Source organism: Leguminivora glycinivorella, chromosome 13, assembly GCF_023078275.1.
Source record: "Leguminivora glycinivorella isolate SPB_JAAS2020 chromosome 13, LegGlyc_1.1, whole genome shotgun sequence".
NCBI classification, from domain to species: Eukaryota; Metazoa; Arthropoda; class Insecta; order Lepidoptera; family Tortricidae; genus Leguminivora; species Leguminivora glycinivorella.
This window is the reverse complement of record NC_062983.1, coordinates 19918544-19932762: the sequence shown is the minus strand read 5'-3', so window position 1 is coordinate 19932762 and position 14219 is coordinate 19918544. Positions and strand designations below refer to the sequence as shown.

At 36.7% G+C, this 14219-nt stretch overlaps 1 protein-coding gene across 1 annotated transcript; it reads left to right on the top strand.

Moving 5' to 3' along the window:
• Nucleotides 1-8983: 8983 nt before the first annotated feature.
• On the top strand, nucleotides 8984-13167 carry LOC125233004 (trypsin beta-like). The gene is made up of 4 exons (XM_048138869.1): nucleotides 8984-9271; nucleotides 10591-10794; nucleotides 11588-11730; nucleotides 12547-13167. Exons 1-4 carry the CDS (start codon nucleotides 8999-9001, stop codon nucleotides 12809-12811), a joined length of 885 nt encoding a protein of 294 aa, XP_047994826.1. The 5' UTR covers nucleotides 8984-8998; the 3' UTR covers nucleotides 12812-13167.
• The last annotated feature ends 1052 nt before the right edge of the window (nucleotides 13168-14219 follow it).

Genomic DNA, 14219 nt, shown 5'->3' with positions numbered 1-14219 from the left:
GATATGTATATTTTTGTTATTGTAATTTTAATTAAAGACAACTAAGTGAATAATTGAACGCCATAGAACCGTTTAATGACGAATTCGAGACCAATCTTTGCAATTTTTTTCTATCGAGCCGATTTCATTAAATCGTGTATCGAGTACGGCTATGTTCGTTGAAATATAATGAATAATAACATATAATTTACTTGCCTTACTAACCCTTAGCTAGGCCGGCTGTTAAGAATGCTGTACACTTATCTATGTAAACATTGGTATTGTTGTCAAAGCCCTTCATATCGGCTACTGATTCTTTATCCAAGTGTCATTGTGAGAAAATGTTACGAAAGTAAGAGCTGAGTATTTGATGAATTGACATACCTACCTACCTACCTACCAATCATAGAGGAATAAGTAAGGACAGTTGTAACTCCATACATCAGTAAATGCGAGTTATTTATTTGGTAAACACAATTATATACATTGGTGAAAGTTAAAACTTAAAAAATACTTAGAAATAGGTAACTAAACAAAACTAAATTACAACTAAATATAACTACTTAAAAAAAAAAACCGGCCAAGAGCGTGTCGGGCCACGCTCAGTGTAGGGTTCCGTAGTTTTCCGTATTTTTCTCAAAAACTACTGAACCTATCAAGTTCAAAACAATTTTCCTAGAAAGTCTTTATAAAGTTCTACATTTGTGATTTTTTTCATATTTTTCAAACATATGGTTCAAAAGTTAGAGGGGGGGGGGACGCACTTTTTTTCCTTTAGGAGCGATTATTTCCGAAAATATTAACATTATCAAAAAACGATCTTAGGAAACCCTTATTAATTTTTAAATACCAATCTAACAATATATCACACGTTGGGGTTAGAATGAAAAAAAATATCAGCCCCCACTTTACATGTAGGGGGGGGGGGTACCCTAATAAAACATTTTTTCCATTTTTTATTTTTGCACTTTGTTCGCGTGATTGATATACATATTGGTACCAAATTTCAGCTTTCTAGTGCTAACGGTTACTGAGATTATCCGCGGACGGACGGACGAACAGACAGACATGGCGAAACTATAAGGGTTCCTAGTTGACTACGGAACCCTAAAAACCCAATTATAAAAAGAAAATTCCATCTAATATAAAAGTTCCGTCTGCGGCATGGTGCCCATTATGCTGGCGGCGAGTTATTTGTATAGGCATAGTTAAGTGACATCTAGCGACAATCACGCGTCAACTCAGGCCCCGTACCGCGAAACGCCACCGAAACGCCGCAGTAAGGTAGTCTGGCTCTGTCGCGTCAATACGCAAGAGCGATAGAGATAGCTTGCTACGCAAACGATGGGGTAAGAAAGAGAAAACCGGCTTTGGTGTCCGCGGTAAACCCCCAGACAAGCGTGTAAGTATTGTAACTATTGTAAGTGCTGATTCCAAACGCGAACATAATAGGTTTAGTGACACGCTACACGAAATAACTTTGTAGCGCCATTAACTATTTACGATCCATTCCATACATCAAAGAAGGAGGAAATTTTCGTGTTTCCTGTATTTGGGTTTCATTTAAAATACTGTTTAGGTTCATAGGATTACTGCTAGCAGTAATCATATGAATATAGGAGTTCTGTTAATTTTTTTTTTAAAGCACAACTTCCATTTATCAGGTATGTTTTCATTTACAGTAATAAGTAACTTTTAATAAATAATATAATATTTAGGTTCATAATTTAAATCAAAATGAAAAAATAAACTTAAATGCGTTTTACATATTAGATATTGCAAAACAAAGGTAAAAATCATAAGTTTATCCAATAATTTTACATTCGACATTTAAATATTCTTGAACGCAACCACATTTTTCGTAATTGAAAACCGGCTTATTTTCTATTTCTCTTGTCTATGGTATGTTTGACATTTGTAAACTTATCACGAAACTATTTGAACTATTTCGGTGGTGTGTAGTTTGTTTTAATTCGACGTTATTGTGCAAAAACATAAGTAATTATGAGTGATTCTGGTGAAAAATTCACTTCCGAAGAAATCAAGGCTATGGGCGCTCAAAGTGACTGACAATTTGTTACATGAAAAGTCAGATAAAGCGTACCAAAAATGTTATGATTGTTTTGACATGGAAAAATATTGCAAAAAAATGTTTCAACTTTCTCTGAAACGGCGTTGTTGGCATATTTTGAAGAATTGTGCAACAAGTTCTCGCCATCGACATTGTGGACAGAATACTCAATGCTACGACGATCCACACAAATATTCCCATTCACTAGCTTTTACCCGCGGCTTCGCCCGCGTAATAAAAGTATTCATTAAGATTTTCATTTGGATCCGTAGGGACCGTAGGTTTCTCTGTAGGTATATTTATCTGCGATTATTTCGATTGCACGTAATACTTTTGCTTGCAATGATTGTAGAAATATTACACATCGACCACAGCGTAGGTAATTCTATATACGCTGGGGAAACCTTTATAAACATCCCACATAGCCCGTATTTCGACACTATGATCGGTGGGTAAAAAGTACTTTTTTCTGTTATCCCTTACAATTTTTTACATTTTGCTTATACTTATCGCAAACGTAATCTTCAAGCAAGCAAACAACGATCGTCTTAGAGCACATTGATTGTAAGAGACCGCCGACCAATTATCCGTATCCCTCTAACGATACCCATATCCGTATCCGTATCCGTATCGCTAACGCTATCGCTATCGCTATCCCTATCGCTATCCCTATCGCTTTCCCTATCGCTTTCCCTATCGCTATCCCTATCCCTATCCCTATCCCTATCCCTATCCCTATCCCTATCCCTATCCCTATCCCTTATCAAGATGTTTAATGATATAACACTTTAAGTTCTCGCGCTTTGTACACTTATTTAAAGTCGCATACAGGTCGAACGCGATTAATTAACATTATTTTTACCTTTTTTCCCAACGTTTCGATTTAAAGTCACATACAGGTCGAACGCGATTAATTAACATTATTTTTACCTTTTTTCCCAACGTTTCGGCCAAGTTGCACTGGCCGTGGTCGCGGAAGACTGACGTCCCAGCAAAATGTCACCGGAGATGTAAACAACACAAAACTACCCGATATTAATTTGTATAAATGTTCGGGGTAGACAAATAAATATAATCTACCCGCTTTTAGTTAATGTTTATTTCCCACCATGTTTATTTTAAAGGTAAAAATAATGTTAATTAATCGCGTTCGACCTGTATGTGACTTTAAATATAATTATGTTTAATGATTTCCTATCAAGTGCTAAAATATAAAGTTTCATGGTTTTATCTTTTAAAATTAAGAAATACCATACAAACTTTCAACCTCTTTTTCAACCCCTTCATCCCTTTTTTTCGAAATAAAAAGTAGCCTATGTTCTGTCTCAGGGTCTAAACATTGTCTGTTCCAAATTTCATCAAAATCGGTTGCGTGGTTTAAGCGGGAAAGCGTAACAGACAGACAGACAGACAGACAGACAGAGTTACTTTCGCATTTATAATATTAGTATAGTATGGAGTATGGATTACATGAAGTAAGTAACTAACCCATTTTATTATTCTCGAATAGGTATGTATGTGGCTGTCGTAGAAAAAGTATAGTATACAATCGTAACATTATGAAGGCTATAAAAGTCTCGTACCTTACTTAGGCCACTCGGCAAGCCTTCGTGGCCTAACCGCGGTACTCAACTTTTATAGCCTTCATAACGTTACCGTTATATAATATACTATTGTATGGTAATTTATATTTGGTTGACATTTAGGTACTTAAAGCGAAAATGATTAAAGTAGTAACCAAAGAGAGTATGACAGAGAGTTACTGTCAAGGTAAAATGTGTAATCACAGTACACGGACTGCCATCTCTCGACACAGGCTATAAACTTTTGAACCTCAGTTTTGACAATTTGGCCCATATTCTTATCTAGACAAGTGTTAAAATGTCAAATATTAATAATAGCGCCATGTAGCCGAGCGTCCCCCAAAAAGGTGTAACGCCATCTAGGCCACTGTACCTTTTTCTTTATGGTTCTAAGGTACGTTTTTTTTTCTTAGACTTTATCCGTCTACTACGGAGTTACATATGTCTTTGGTAACTAAGAACATTAACCCTTTACCACTACGTGAATTAAAACCCCCAACCGCGACATAGTGGACCGATTTTCATGAAACATGGCTAAGAACTGGTGAAGGTCGCAGGAGTCCGCTGGATGCGGGTGGCGCAGGACAGGTCATTGTGGCAATCTTTGGGGGAGGCCTATGTCCAGCAGTGGACGTCTTTCGGCTGATATGATGATGAAGATGATGGCTAAGAACACTCCCGACTAACTCAGCTTTCAAACAAAACAAACTAAACCTAAATCGGTTCATCCGTTTAGGAGCTACGATGCCACAGACACAGCGAAACGCCCACTAACTGGACTCGAGGTAGATAAGATAATTGTCAAATATTCATCTGTCTTATCATTGTCTCCCACGGACGTCTTATCAGACCTTCCCTAGAACTGTGATAATTTTATCTGACTCCAGTGACCAAATTTGGATTTTGCTGTCTTGGGAAGGCAAGCTGTCGTAAATTACAAACTGTGGTGGTGTGGGAGCATTGAGCAATGCTTTGTACTAGAGCCGATTTTTTATCTTATCCGGGTTCCCAGCCAACATCACGCTTCGTAAACCCACTATCCTATCTCTCTTCTATTGTGGCGCGAGAGAGCCAGACTGCGTTTTGATATGTTTCAGATCGCTGTTGCGTCAACAATTGTCCGGTAAGGGCATTTATTTGTGTGATGAGCACAGATATTTGTTCCTGAGTCATGGATGTTTTCTATGTATATAAGTATTTATATATTATATATATATATCGTTGTCTGAGTACCCACAACACAAGCCTTATTGAGCTTACCGTGGGCCTCAGTCAATCTGTGTAAGAATGTCCTATGAAATTTACTTATTATTTACTTATTATTGTTATTTCGGCTATCGGCTGGTAAGTGGTAACGACTAATTCACCACACGAAATGATAAAGATACTTAAAAAAAAATGGAATTTGGAAATGTACATTTTATCAGATTTTATCCACAATAGTGCAAAGTACATTTATTCGTATTTTAACTTGATGCCCAAAGCTCGCTGGTTTCTTAATTTTATTGTTTAGTGCTTCACCCAAAAAAAGTTAAACTAACAAAATATTAACAGATCTCCATGAATAGCTGTGATTATGGCTTGATGACTTATTCGAAACGTCTGCACCCTAAATAAGAGTGAACAATGGAGGTCGCGTGAGTAAACTAGTCATTATCATCACTTACATAGCATCTGGAAAAATACGGACTAAGTATACAACAATAAGCAAAAAAAGTACTTTCAATTTGTAGAAGTTAACAATGTTCATAACTATTCCAAATTTCAAATTGGTAGCATAAGTGTTTCTCGAGATATTTAGTAATGTGACATACAGACAGACAGATAGACAGACGGACATAGCCGCTCCGCAAGGGTTCCTTTTCGTACCTACTTTTTGGTACGGAACCCTAAAAAGGGATAGGAAAAGACACACCTATATAAATTTCACCGTGAATTTTATTTTATTTTAATTAATTTACAACAGTTTGTGGAAACACGATCCAAAATTTAAATACTTATTTCTTATATAATGCCAAAAAGAGCAAGATTATTTCCGATGAGGCCGTACATTGAATTCAGACCAAAGCAAAGGGTTCTATAATTTAATCCTAAGCGTAGCGCGGCACTCTAAAATTATACCCTGAGGCCTGAGCGTAGTGAGGGATTACGCAGTCCAGTCGCCTGACACTTTGATTCTACTATTTCATCTATACGAGTAAATCTCATCACCTTCACTCGCTAACCAATTACAATAGTATAAACCCTGATTACGTGTAATAATTCATGTCCAGTGCCATTTCAGGACGCCGGGGGCAATGTAGGGTTATTATAATGTCGTTATACGCCTAAATGTGTTCTCGTCTATGACTGAGCCGATGTGGAGATCCTTGGAGCCTTGATCCTAATACTAGACTATTATATCCTTTATTGATTGTTACAATAGATACGTATATAAAACTAAACAACACTACATGAAAAATATACACAACATAACATATCAACATTTCCGGACCGATACGACATACGACCTTCAAACCTTCAAGAAAAGAGCGTACACCCATCTTAAAGGCCGGCAACGCACCTCCAACACCTCTGGTGTTTCGGATGTCCATAGGCGGCAGTGATCGCTTACCATCAGGCGACCTGTCTGCTCGTTTGCCTCCTAACCCATAAAAAAAACATATTGTGCCGAAAGCAGCGGGGCAGAGCCCAAGCTTTCGGTGGTCAGTGTGCGTAGCCGAACGCACAAACGCTTCACGAAACGCTCACGAATCATGACCGAATCGTGAACGAATCGTGACCGAATTGTGAAGGGTTTGGGCATTCGGCTACGCACACAGGGCTGCTTAGTGAGAGCGTTTTCACTCACCACGAAAGCGCATTCACTCACCACGAAAACGCATTCACTCACCACGAAAACGCATTCACTCACCACGATTTAAGCGATCACTGCCTCTGAACACCCGAAACACCAGAATATAGGTTTTACAAAATAGATGTAGGTAGGACAGGTACCTACCTATGTACATTGACAATAAAATAAATTGTCAAAAAATGTTAAAAGTTAGCAAAAGCTTTACCTTTCGTGAAAACTTTACTTTTAAAATAATTAATAAGATACTTATATAAGAAACTAAGACTAAACTTAAAAGCTAGCTGTCTAAAATAGGCCATTGTGGCATTGTACCAAGGATACTGGTGACATTTCCTCGTTGTATCGCAATGCTGATCCCTGCAATGCTGAGGAAGTCGCCATAAGAGACTTTAGTTAGTTAGGTTCACTCAATATAGGTTTCTATGAGCTTTTCTTTCACTGTGCCAACTTTACCCATCCCATAGTAAATTTTATGGTAACTTTGCCAAGTTTGACTGTAAATATCCAAACAGTTCTTTTAAAATTTAAATACGCCCATGATTCTCATAATCAGCTTATAGCGTTAAAGTTGTGTACAATTATTAGTAAAGAACAATTAAGGGCGCATAAGTTTTCCAATAATTTTCTCCTTTGAAACATTTGTAACTCTCCCTGCCATGCCATCTCTGATAGAAAGGAACTCATACCAATCGTGTCAGGAATTCGAGAATGCAATCGACAAATAAATTGACTGATCCTTTCCTCATTCCATCTGAATTTCATTTAAATTCCATGTGTTAGCTCTCTTAACGGTTAAACATGTACCACCAGTTTTTAAGTCATAACCAGTAAGTAAATTAACATTTCTGTGAAGTACTGACAGTAGGTTACTGACAATAGTTCAAAGTATCGGAAATAAGGAATAAGGCTAGATCTATAATAGTTAACTAGATTTTGCCCGCGGCTTCGCTCGCGTTAAATTCGGAAACTTACGGAATGCTCCATACAAAGTTCTAACCCCCATCTTAGGGAAGGGGGGGCTAGAAAGGGACAAAAAGTAGCCTCCATCCCTTCAACTATCTGCACTTAAAAAAATACGTTAATTCGTCGACACTGACAGTTTCCCATTTATAATATTAGTATGGATGTACTATACTCGTAGTTCAAAAATGCAGTGAATTTTCCAATGGTGACTCCACAGTTCCACACCTCGTGCCGAGCTTGCCAAGGACTATTAAATTAAATATGTATATGGGAAAATTAACCCTCGTTGATCGGTGTAGTTGAAACCACTCAGCACTTTAAAAAGCTTTCGAGCATTTTATGATTTTGGTCAAGGTCATTGGAATTTAGAACTGGGTCAAACCAAATTACTTAGTTTAAGGTACCTGGTAGTTTCGATTAGTACATCGCATGCCCAAAATCTCAAGTTTCGTGAACACGAGTAGAGACCATACATTTGCGAAGACATATGAATGGCTGGGAGGTTATCGACTGTAATTGTGTGAGGATGAAATTTAAGCAAAGGTATTGACTTAAATGAGCATACGTGGAACACGCATTCGTTAAATGGGCCTGGGGCCCGTTTCTCAAAACTGAAAGTTACAATTTACATACAAGAGGAAGTCTCTTTCCAACTTGTCATATTAGACATTGACCACCACTTGTAAATTATAACTTGTAGCTTCGAGAAATGGTCCCCTGAGCGTCGCAGATACCGCTGGAGCTATGAAACGAGAACTATCCATTTGGGGTATTCAAACGCTCTGAAATGGTGCAGGATTTAGTGCGTTTTCACATTATCCGATCCGATATCGCATGTAGGACCAATATCCCATACATTTAAGCCGCAATTTTTGCCTTTGAAATCCTTCCAACATCCGATATCGGATCGGATAATGGAAACGCACTTAGCAGAGTTGCGATCTCTTCTGTCAGAGGCCATAATTATTTTTGGATCACTTCTCCCCATCCAAACCCCTATGCAGGCATAGGGGGAGACCAAGGAGAGCGCTTATGACCCAAATAAAGGAAATAATCAACGTCGTCGTGTCGTACCAGGAAGTCAAAAGGAAGGCAGAAGACTGGCACTCATGGAGTTGCTCCACCGACAAGAGTCCAACTCTTAAATGATTGATAATGGCTCCCCATCCATTCATTCCACATTCCAGAATTAGAATCACCCGGTTGACTCAGAAAACCAAAATGAGATTTTGCCTTCGACAAAAGACAGTGCTCTTTTTTCGATCCTGCGCTGCTCTTCGCTTAAATATAGACTCAGATTTCAGGAAGATCTGCCATAAGCACCGGTCTATGCTTTTCAAATGCGTAGGTATACAGGTACAGGTACTTACTTTACTTCCACTTCTTAACACCGATGCTTGCTTTTAAAAAATAACCGCAATTACACCCAGAAAGAAAACTACCGTTTAATCAGTCAATTTTACATCAGTAATAAACCTTATCATTAATTAGATTAACGACTTTAAACCAAACACGAACACCATTTCTTACTACAGTCCTACAAGCATGGTTATTTTACCCTTCATTATTATCCCATTATTTTTCTCACTATGCAGCAGTGAAGTAAAAAAGTTGATAGTGGGGGGTAAAAACGTGGTCGACATAATACACTTTCCACATGCCCTGTATATCCTTTTTACGTGCCCCGGAGAAACAGGCACATGGTTATGTGGCGGGTCCATTTTGACTCAGAATGTATTTTTGACGGCGGCGCATTGTCTTAATATGCAGTGCAATATGAAAATTGAGGCGGTTGCGGGGAGTGAAAATGTTCAAAAGGTATTTGATATTTTGGGATTTATAAGAATATATTGGGGGTTATTAATGGCCACCGAATATAAAACTACTCGTTTGGATTGTATTATACCTAAATACTAAGACGCTCAACTTCTTCAGATACCGGTAACGTCAAATTCTCTTTGAATAGTAGGGTTTTCACTAACATTGACATTTAATTTTTCTCTGTCAGTCTTATTTCGGCTTTTTGAAGGTTGTGGCTCTGAAATAAAAATAATTTTGAGATGAGTCTAGGTCTTGTCATATGTACCTACTGCGTATATTATTATTATGTATTCTAATTTTAATTTTAATAATATAATTATGATCCTATGTTGGTCGCAAAATAAATAAATGAAATGAAATGATTATTTGCACCTTTTTCAAATTTGTAATAAAAACCGTGATAGCTTTTGTAATTTCCGTGGCGAAAAACGTGGCAAGCGTCCACTTGGAGCAAATTTTCTCAAAGAATACTTAATAAGCTCGATTATTCTACTCATATTGAATAGGCCTTATAAACCTAAGTTACATCGGCCGGCTAAAGTTACTCACAATACCTTTCATAACTTAACAATACTTGACTTTCCTTTCATAATAAGATTTCTAATTTCCCTGTGTTCTAAAAGTTTTAAGTATTGAAAGGAAATGTTTGATAAAAGATCCTAATTATTTCACGCCTACGACAAAAACCATAAATATACAAATATTATGCGATATATCAATACATTTAAGAAATATAAACGAGATAAACGCAAAACATGGCACTTTAAATATTCTTTTAAAAAATGGCAAAGTTACAAACATGGTCAAAGTTGTTACTTTTATTTTCAAAGTAGTACTTGAAGCATTTTTTTGAGATAATTTAATAAAATTATACAAAACTGTAGGAAACGTAAAAACTCGCAAGTTCAGTAACCGCGATTTACAAAACTTGTTGTAGAAGGCAAGTAGCTGGTATAGCAAATATCGCTTTTCTCATCATTTACACCACCAGCGGTGTGGAATTGGAATTTATACTATTCCACACCGCTAATAGTTATCAACTTTCTTGACATACGTATTTAAATAGATTTACAGTACAGATGGTGATTTTTGTTTAGTCGAAACTTCAGGGCCGCCACCTGTACTGAAAAAAAATGTCGTACGGTACAGGCACACCTCGGTGGCGATCAAATATATGAACTCTTTATTATACTGTGGTACAGGTGCGAAAAAGAAATTTGTAACTCGCGTCGAAATTTTAATTTAGTAACTCTTACGTCGAATTTCCTTTTTTCCGGACTTGTATCATAACGTATTATTTTTATTTAATTTTTTAGTCACACAGCATAATACGACTCGTCGATAAATACCACAGACATGAGTATTATGATGATCAAGGGCTATCGTTACGCAACGATATCGCACTGTTGGCTTGTAAAGTGCCTCTGCCGCTGGGAAGAAATGTAAAACGAGTCGTGGTGGCGAAACACTTTCCAAGGAATACTAAAATGGTTGCGGTCGCCGGATGGGGAAGGTTTTCTGTAAGTATAATTAATAGTTGACAACTTTGCCCAGATAGGAAAAATATATTTTTCAGTACAGATGGTGTTTTTTATACGCACTAGTGCGAGAAGTGGTTCATTATATGTCAGGTCGAAATTTCGGAGGCTCATCTGTACTGAAAAACGTCGTACGATACACGTGCGAAAAGGAAATTCGTAACTCGTGTCGATTTAAAACACTCCCTTCGGTCGTGTTTTAATTTATCGCCACTCGTTTCGAACTTCCTTTTTTACGCACTTGTATCGTAATGTACTATTTCAGTACAGATGGTGTTTTTTTACGCACTAGTGCGAGAAGTGGTTCATTATATGCCAGGTCGAAACTTCGGAGGCTCATCGGTACTGAAAAATGTCGTACAATACACGTGCGAAAAGGAAATTTGTAACTCGTGTCGATTTAAAACACTCCCTTCGGTCGTGTTTTAATTTATCGCTACTCGTTTCGAACTTCCTTTTTTACGCACTTGTATCGTAATGTACCTACTATTAAAGATTCATTTTCAACCCTAAATGTAAAATAGGAATATTATTAGTTTGATACCAATGTCTGAATGTAGGTATGTGGGTCATCATACCTTTCAAATGGATGGGCCGATTTTCATTTTTACCCGAAGTTTGAAAGTATTTTTTTTTTGCAAATGATGTAATTATCCTCTATGGTACAAACTTGTTATATTACAGTAAAATTAAGGTGTATTTTATTTTATAGACGTTAATATTTTTAATAGTTATTACAGATACATTATATCTGCCTACTTACATATTTTTTCAGGAGACTAGTACCGCGTTATCAAAAACCCTGAAGTTTGTATGGCAGTTTCTCCAAACCGAAAGTTATTGCCAGAGACGCTTAGGAGAACCTTTATGGGCTGGTCAGATGTGTGCTACGAATAATGCCAAAAATTACCCGACTGTGTAAGTGTGACCAATATTGGTTTCTTTTATTACATGTGGCAACTTTGCCATCACAATATTACGTTTCACAGAATATTGATGTCACAATATATTTTTGATACAAATGAAACGATTAAATGTGCCTTAATATTATGATTAATCTACTTTACGAGAGTAAACTATAACTTTTGTAGGGTATACATTTATTTACTATGAAAACGTTCTACTTTGCTCGAGTAATTTGACCAATTTATTTGCCTTTATTAAATAAAATACTAGGCGGTTTAATTAAAACTTATTTTTTACTTAACACACGCTAGCGCCACTCACTAAATGTTAGAAATTGCAAAAGTTTCTTTGCCTGTTACTGGATTTATTCTCATACATCGGACAGACAGGGGTTTAGAGTTTGCCAACAGTGCAAAGGCTAATAAAAGGTTAAAATTAAGCACATATCATCTCTAAATGAAATAAATTCATGATATTTCAGGCATATCTGCCTTTCATTTACGTTTGCACTAATTTAAATATTAAATTGCTCCCGTCTATAAAGTAGGATGTTTATTTTACATTTTAAATTTAGTTTTGGGTACTGATTTCTTTGCTTGTGCAGTAAAGTATACTTACTTATGTAAAACTATGGAAATGGATTATTTTCACATCGTAATTTTTCCTCAGTCACCCTTTGATTCTGTAAAGTGTTCGAAACGTCGGGATGAATTGTAAATTCATTATACGCGATATAATCCGTTTCCATAATTTTATTTCAAGAGTAACTATCGCGGTAACCGAAGACAATATTATACTTACATGCAACTTACCTACTTTACTCCATAGCCACGATTCCGGCTGCGCGCTAGTCTCCAAATCTGGACACCAACTTGGCCTGGTATCCTACAGGATACCAACAGTACCAGACGTCGTTGTATACACCAACGTCTCTCATTTCTACCCATGGATAAAGAAAAATGCACGCAACATCTTCTGCCAATTATCAAAACTGCCAAGAAAAGTCAATGAAGATGATTATTACGGGGAAGATCCGAATGTAGAACCAGATAAGGACACTTTAATGCTAAAATTAAGTAAACCGCATAAGTAGAACTATTTTTCACAACGAGGGAGATCAGGGCACGTAGCCGAATGGCACAAACGCTCACGAAACCTGGCCCTGTAGCCGAATGGCATTTCTACGACGCGAAACGAAAACGAAACGCCGCGAAAGGTAGTCTGGCTCTGACGCGCCAATACGCAGGAGCGATAGAGATATATATCTACGAGCGTTTCGTTTCGTGAGCGTTTGTGCCATTTGGCTACGTACTCTGATACTTACGTTAATACACAGCAATCAGGTTCCTGTTTCAATACTCTGAAGATACTGTAGATATTAAAAAGTTTAAAAAGAAGAAGCTTAAAACAAACTGAATGTATCTGAGGTGATTAGGTACTCATAACATAAAATAAAACTTTTTTATACTAATGACCCTATTATTTACCAATACTTTGCCTCAAAGCTTTTTGTGTAATTGGTTTGTGAGAAATAGATGGAAATTATGCACATATTGAATGACACCTTTGCTGTAGACTGATTTGTCAAATAATAATTGACATCTATCAATTTTCATAAGTTTCGAAATCTATCAATTTTCATAAGTTTCATTTTTACAAAAAAAACATTAAGCATTAAGACATGACGTCCACTTGGTTATGTATTTATGTGTAACAAAATTTCAAATAAATAAATTAAAACATGGTGCAGTAATTTGACACCGTCGTGAGAAACTATTATTACCTACACCACAATACAGTTCGAGAGGTCACCTAAAAACCACCAAAACACGTTAATAAAGTTCCATTTCTTTATACATTTGCAACATGTTCTACAAATTGCGTAATAAAATCTAAGTGGGCCGCGATTTGACAAATTAATCCAATGATCACTATGATTGCGCAGGCGGCGACGTGAGAGATTTGCATACAATCATTTATAAACCGACTGTAAGCATTCAAAATCACTTTCTGTCAGCAATTTGTTGTTATGACATGCGTGTCAGTAATTTTGAGACTGTCGTTTCTGCTGAGAACCAAACTAACTGTGCGTGTCATTTGCAATGACAGGGTGTAGTATTGTCATTTTAAAATTTTATGATAATGTGCTGATAAGTAATAACTTTTCACTGAGTTATGCTCAAGTGTGTTCATTTATGCAAAAATAGTCATATGAATGCAGTAACTATTTTTTTTATTTAAATGAGAAATTTTTTTACTCCCAATTTTATTGTAGCACGTGTCTGATGATTGACACTATTTTAACCGACTTATTCTATAATAAATATAACCCAAGGTAAAGTTAGAAAATGACACGGAAAATTTATTTGATTTGAGCATTCCTTTGATTTCTCAGAAGATATTTTTGATTTGTTCGTCTTTCCTCTTTCATAAAAAAAATGTTATAAGCCGTATCCGTACATACAGGTGCCGTTTTACAATTTTCAAAATGAACGACATTA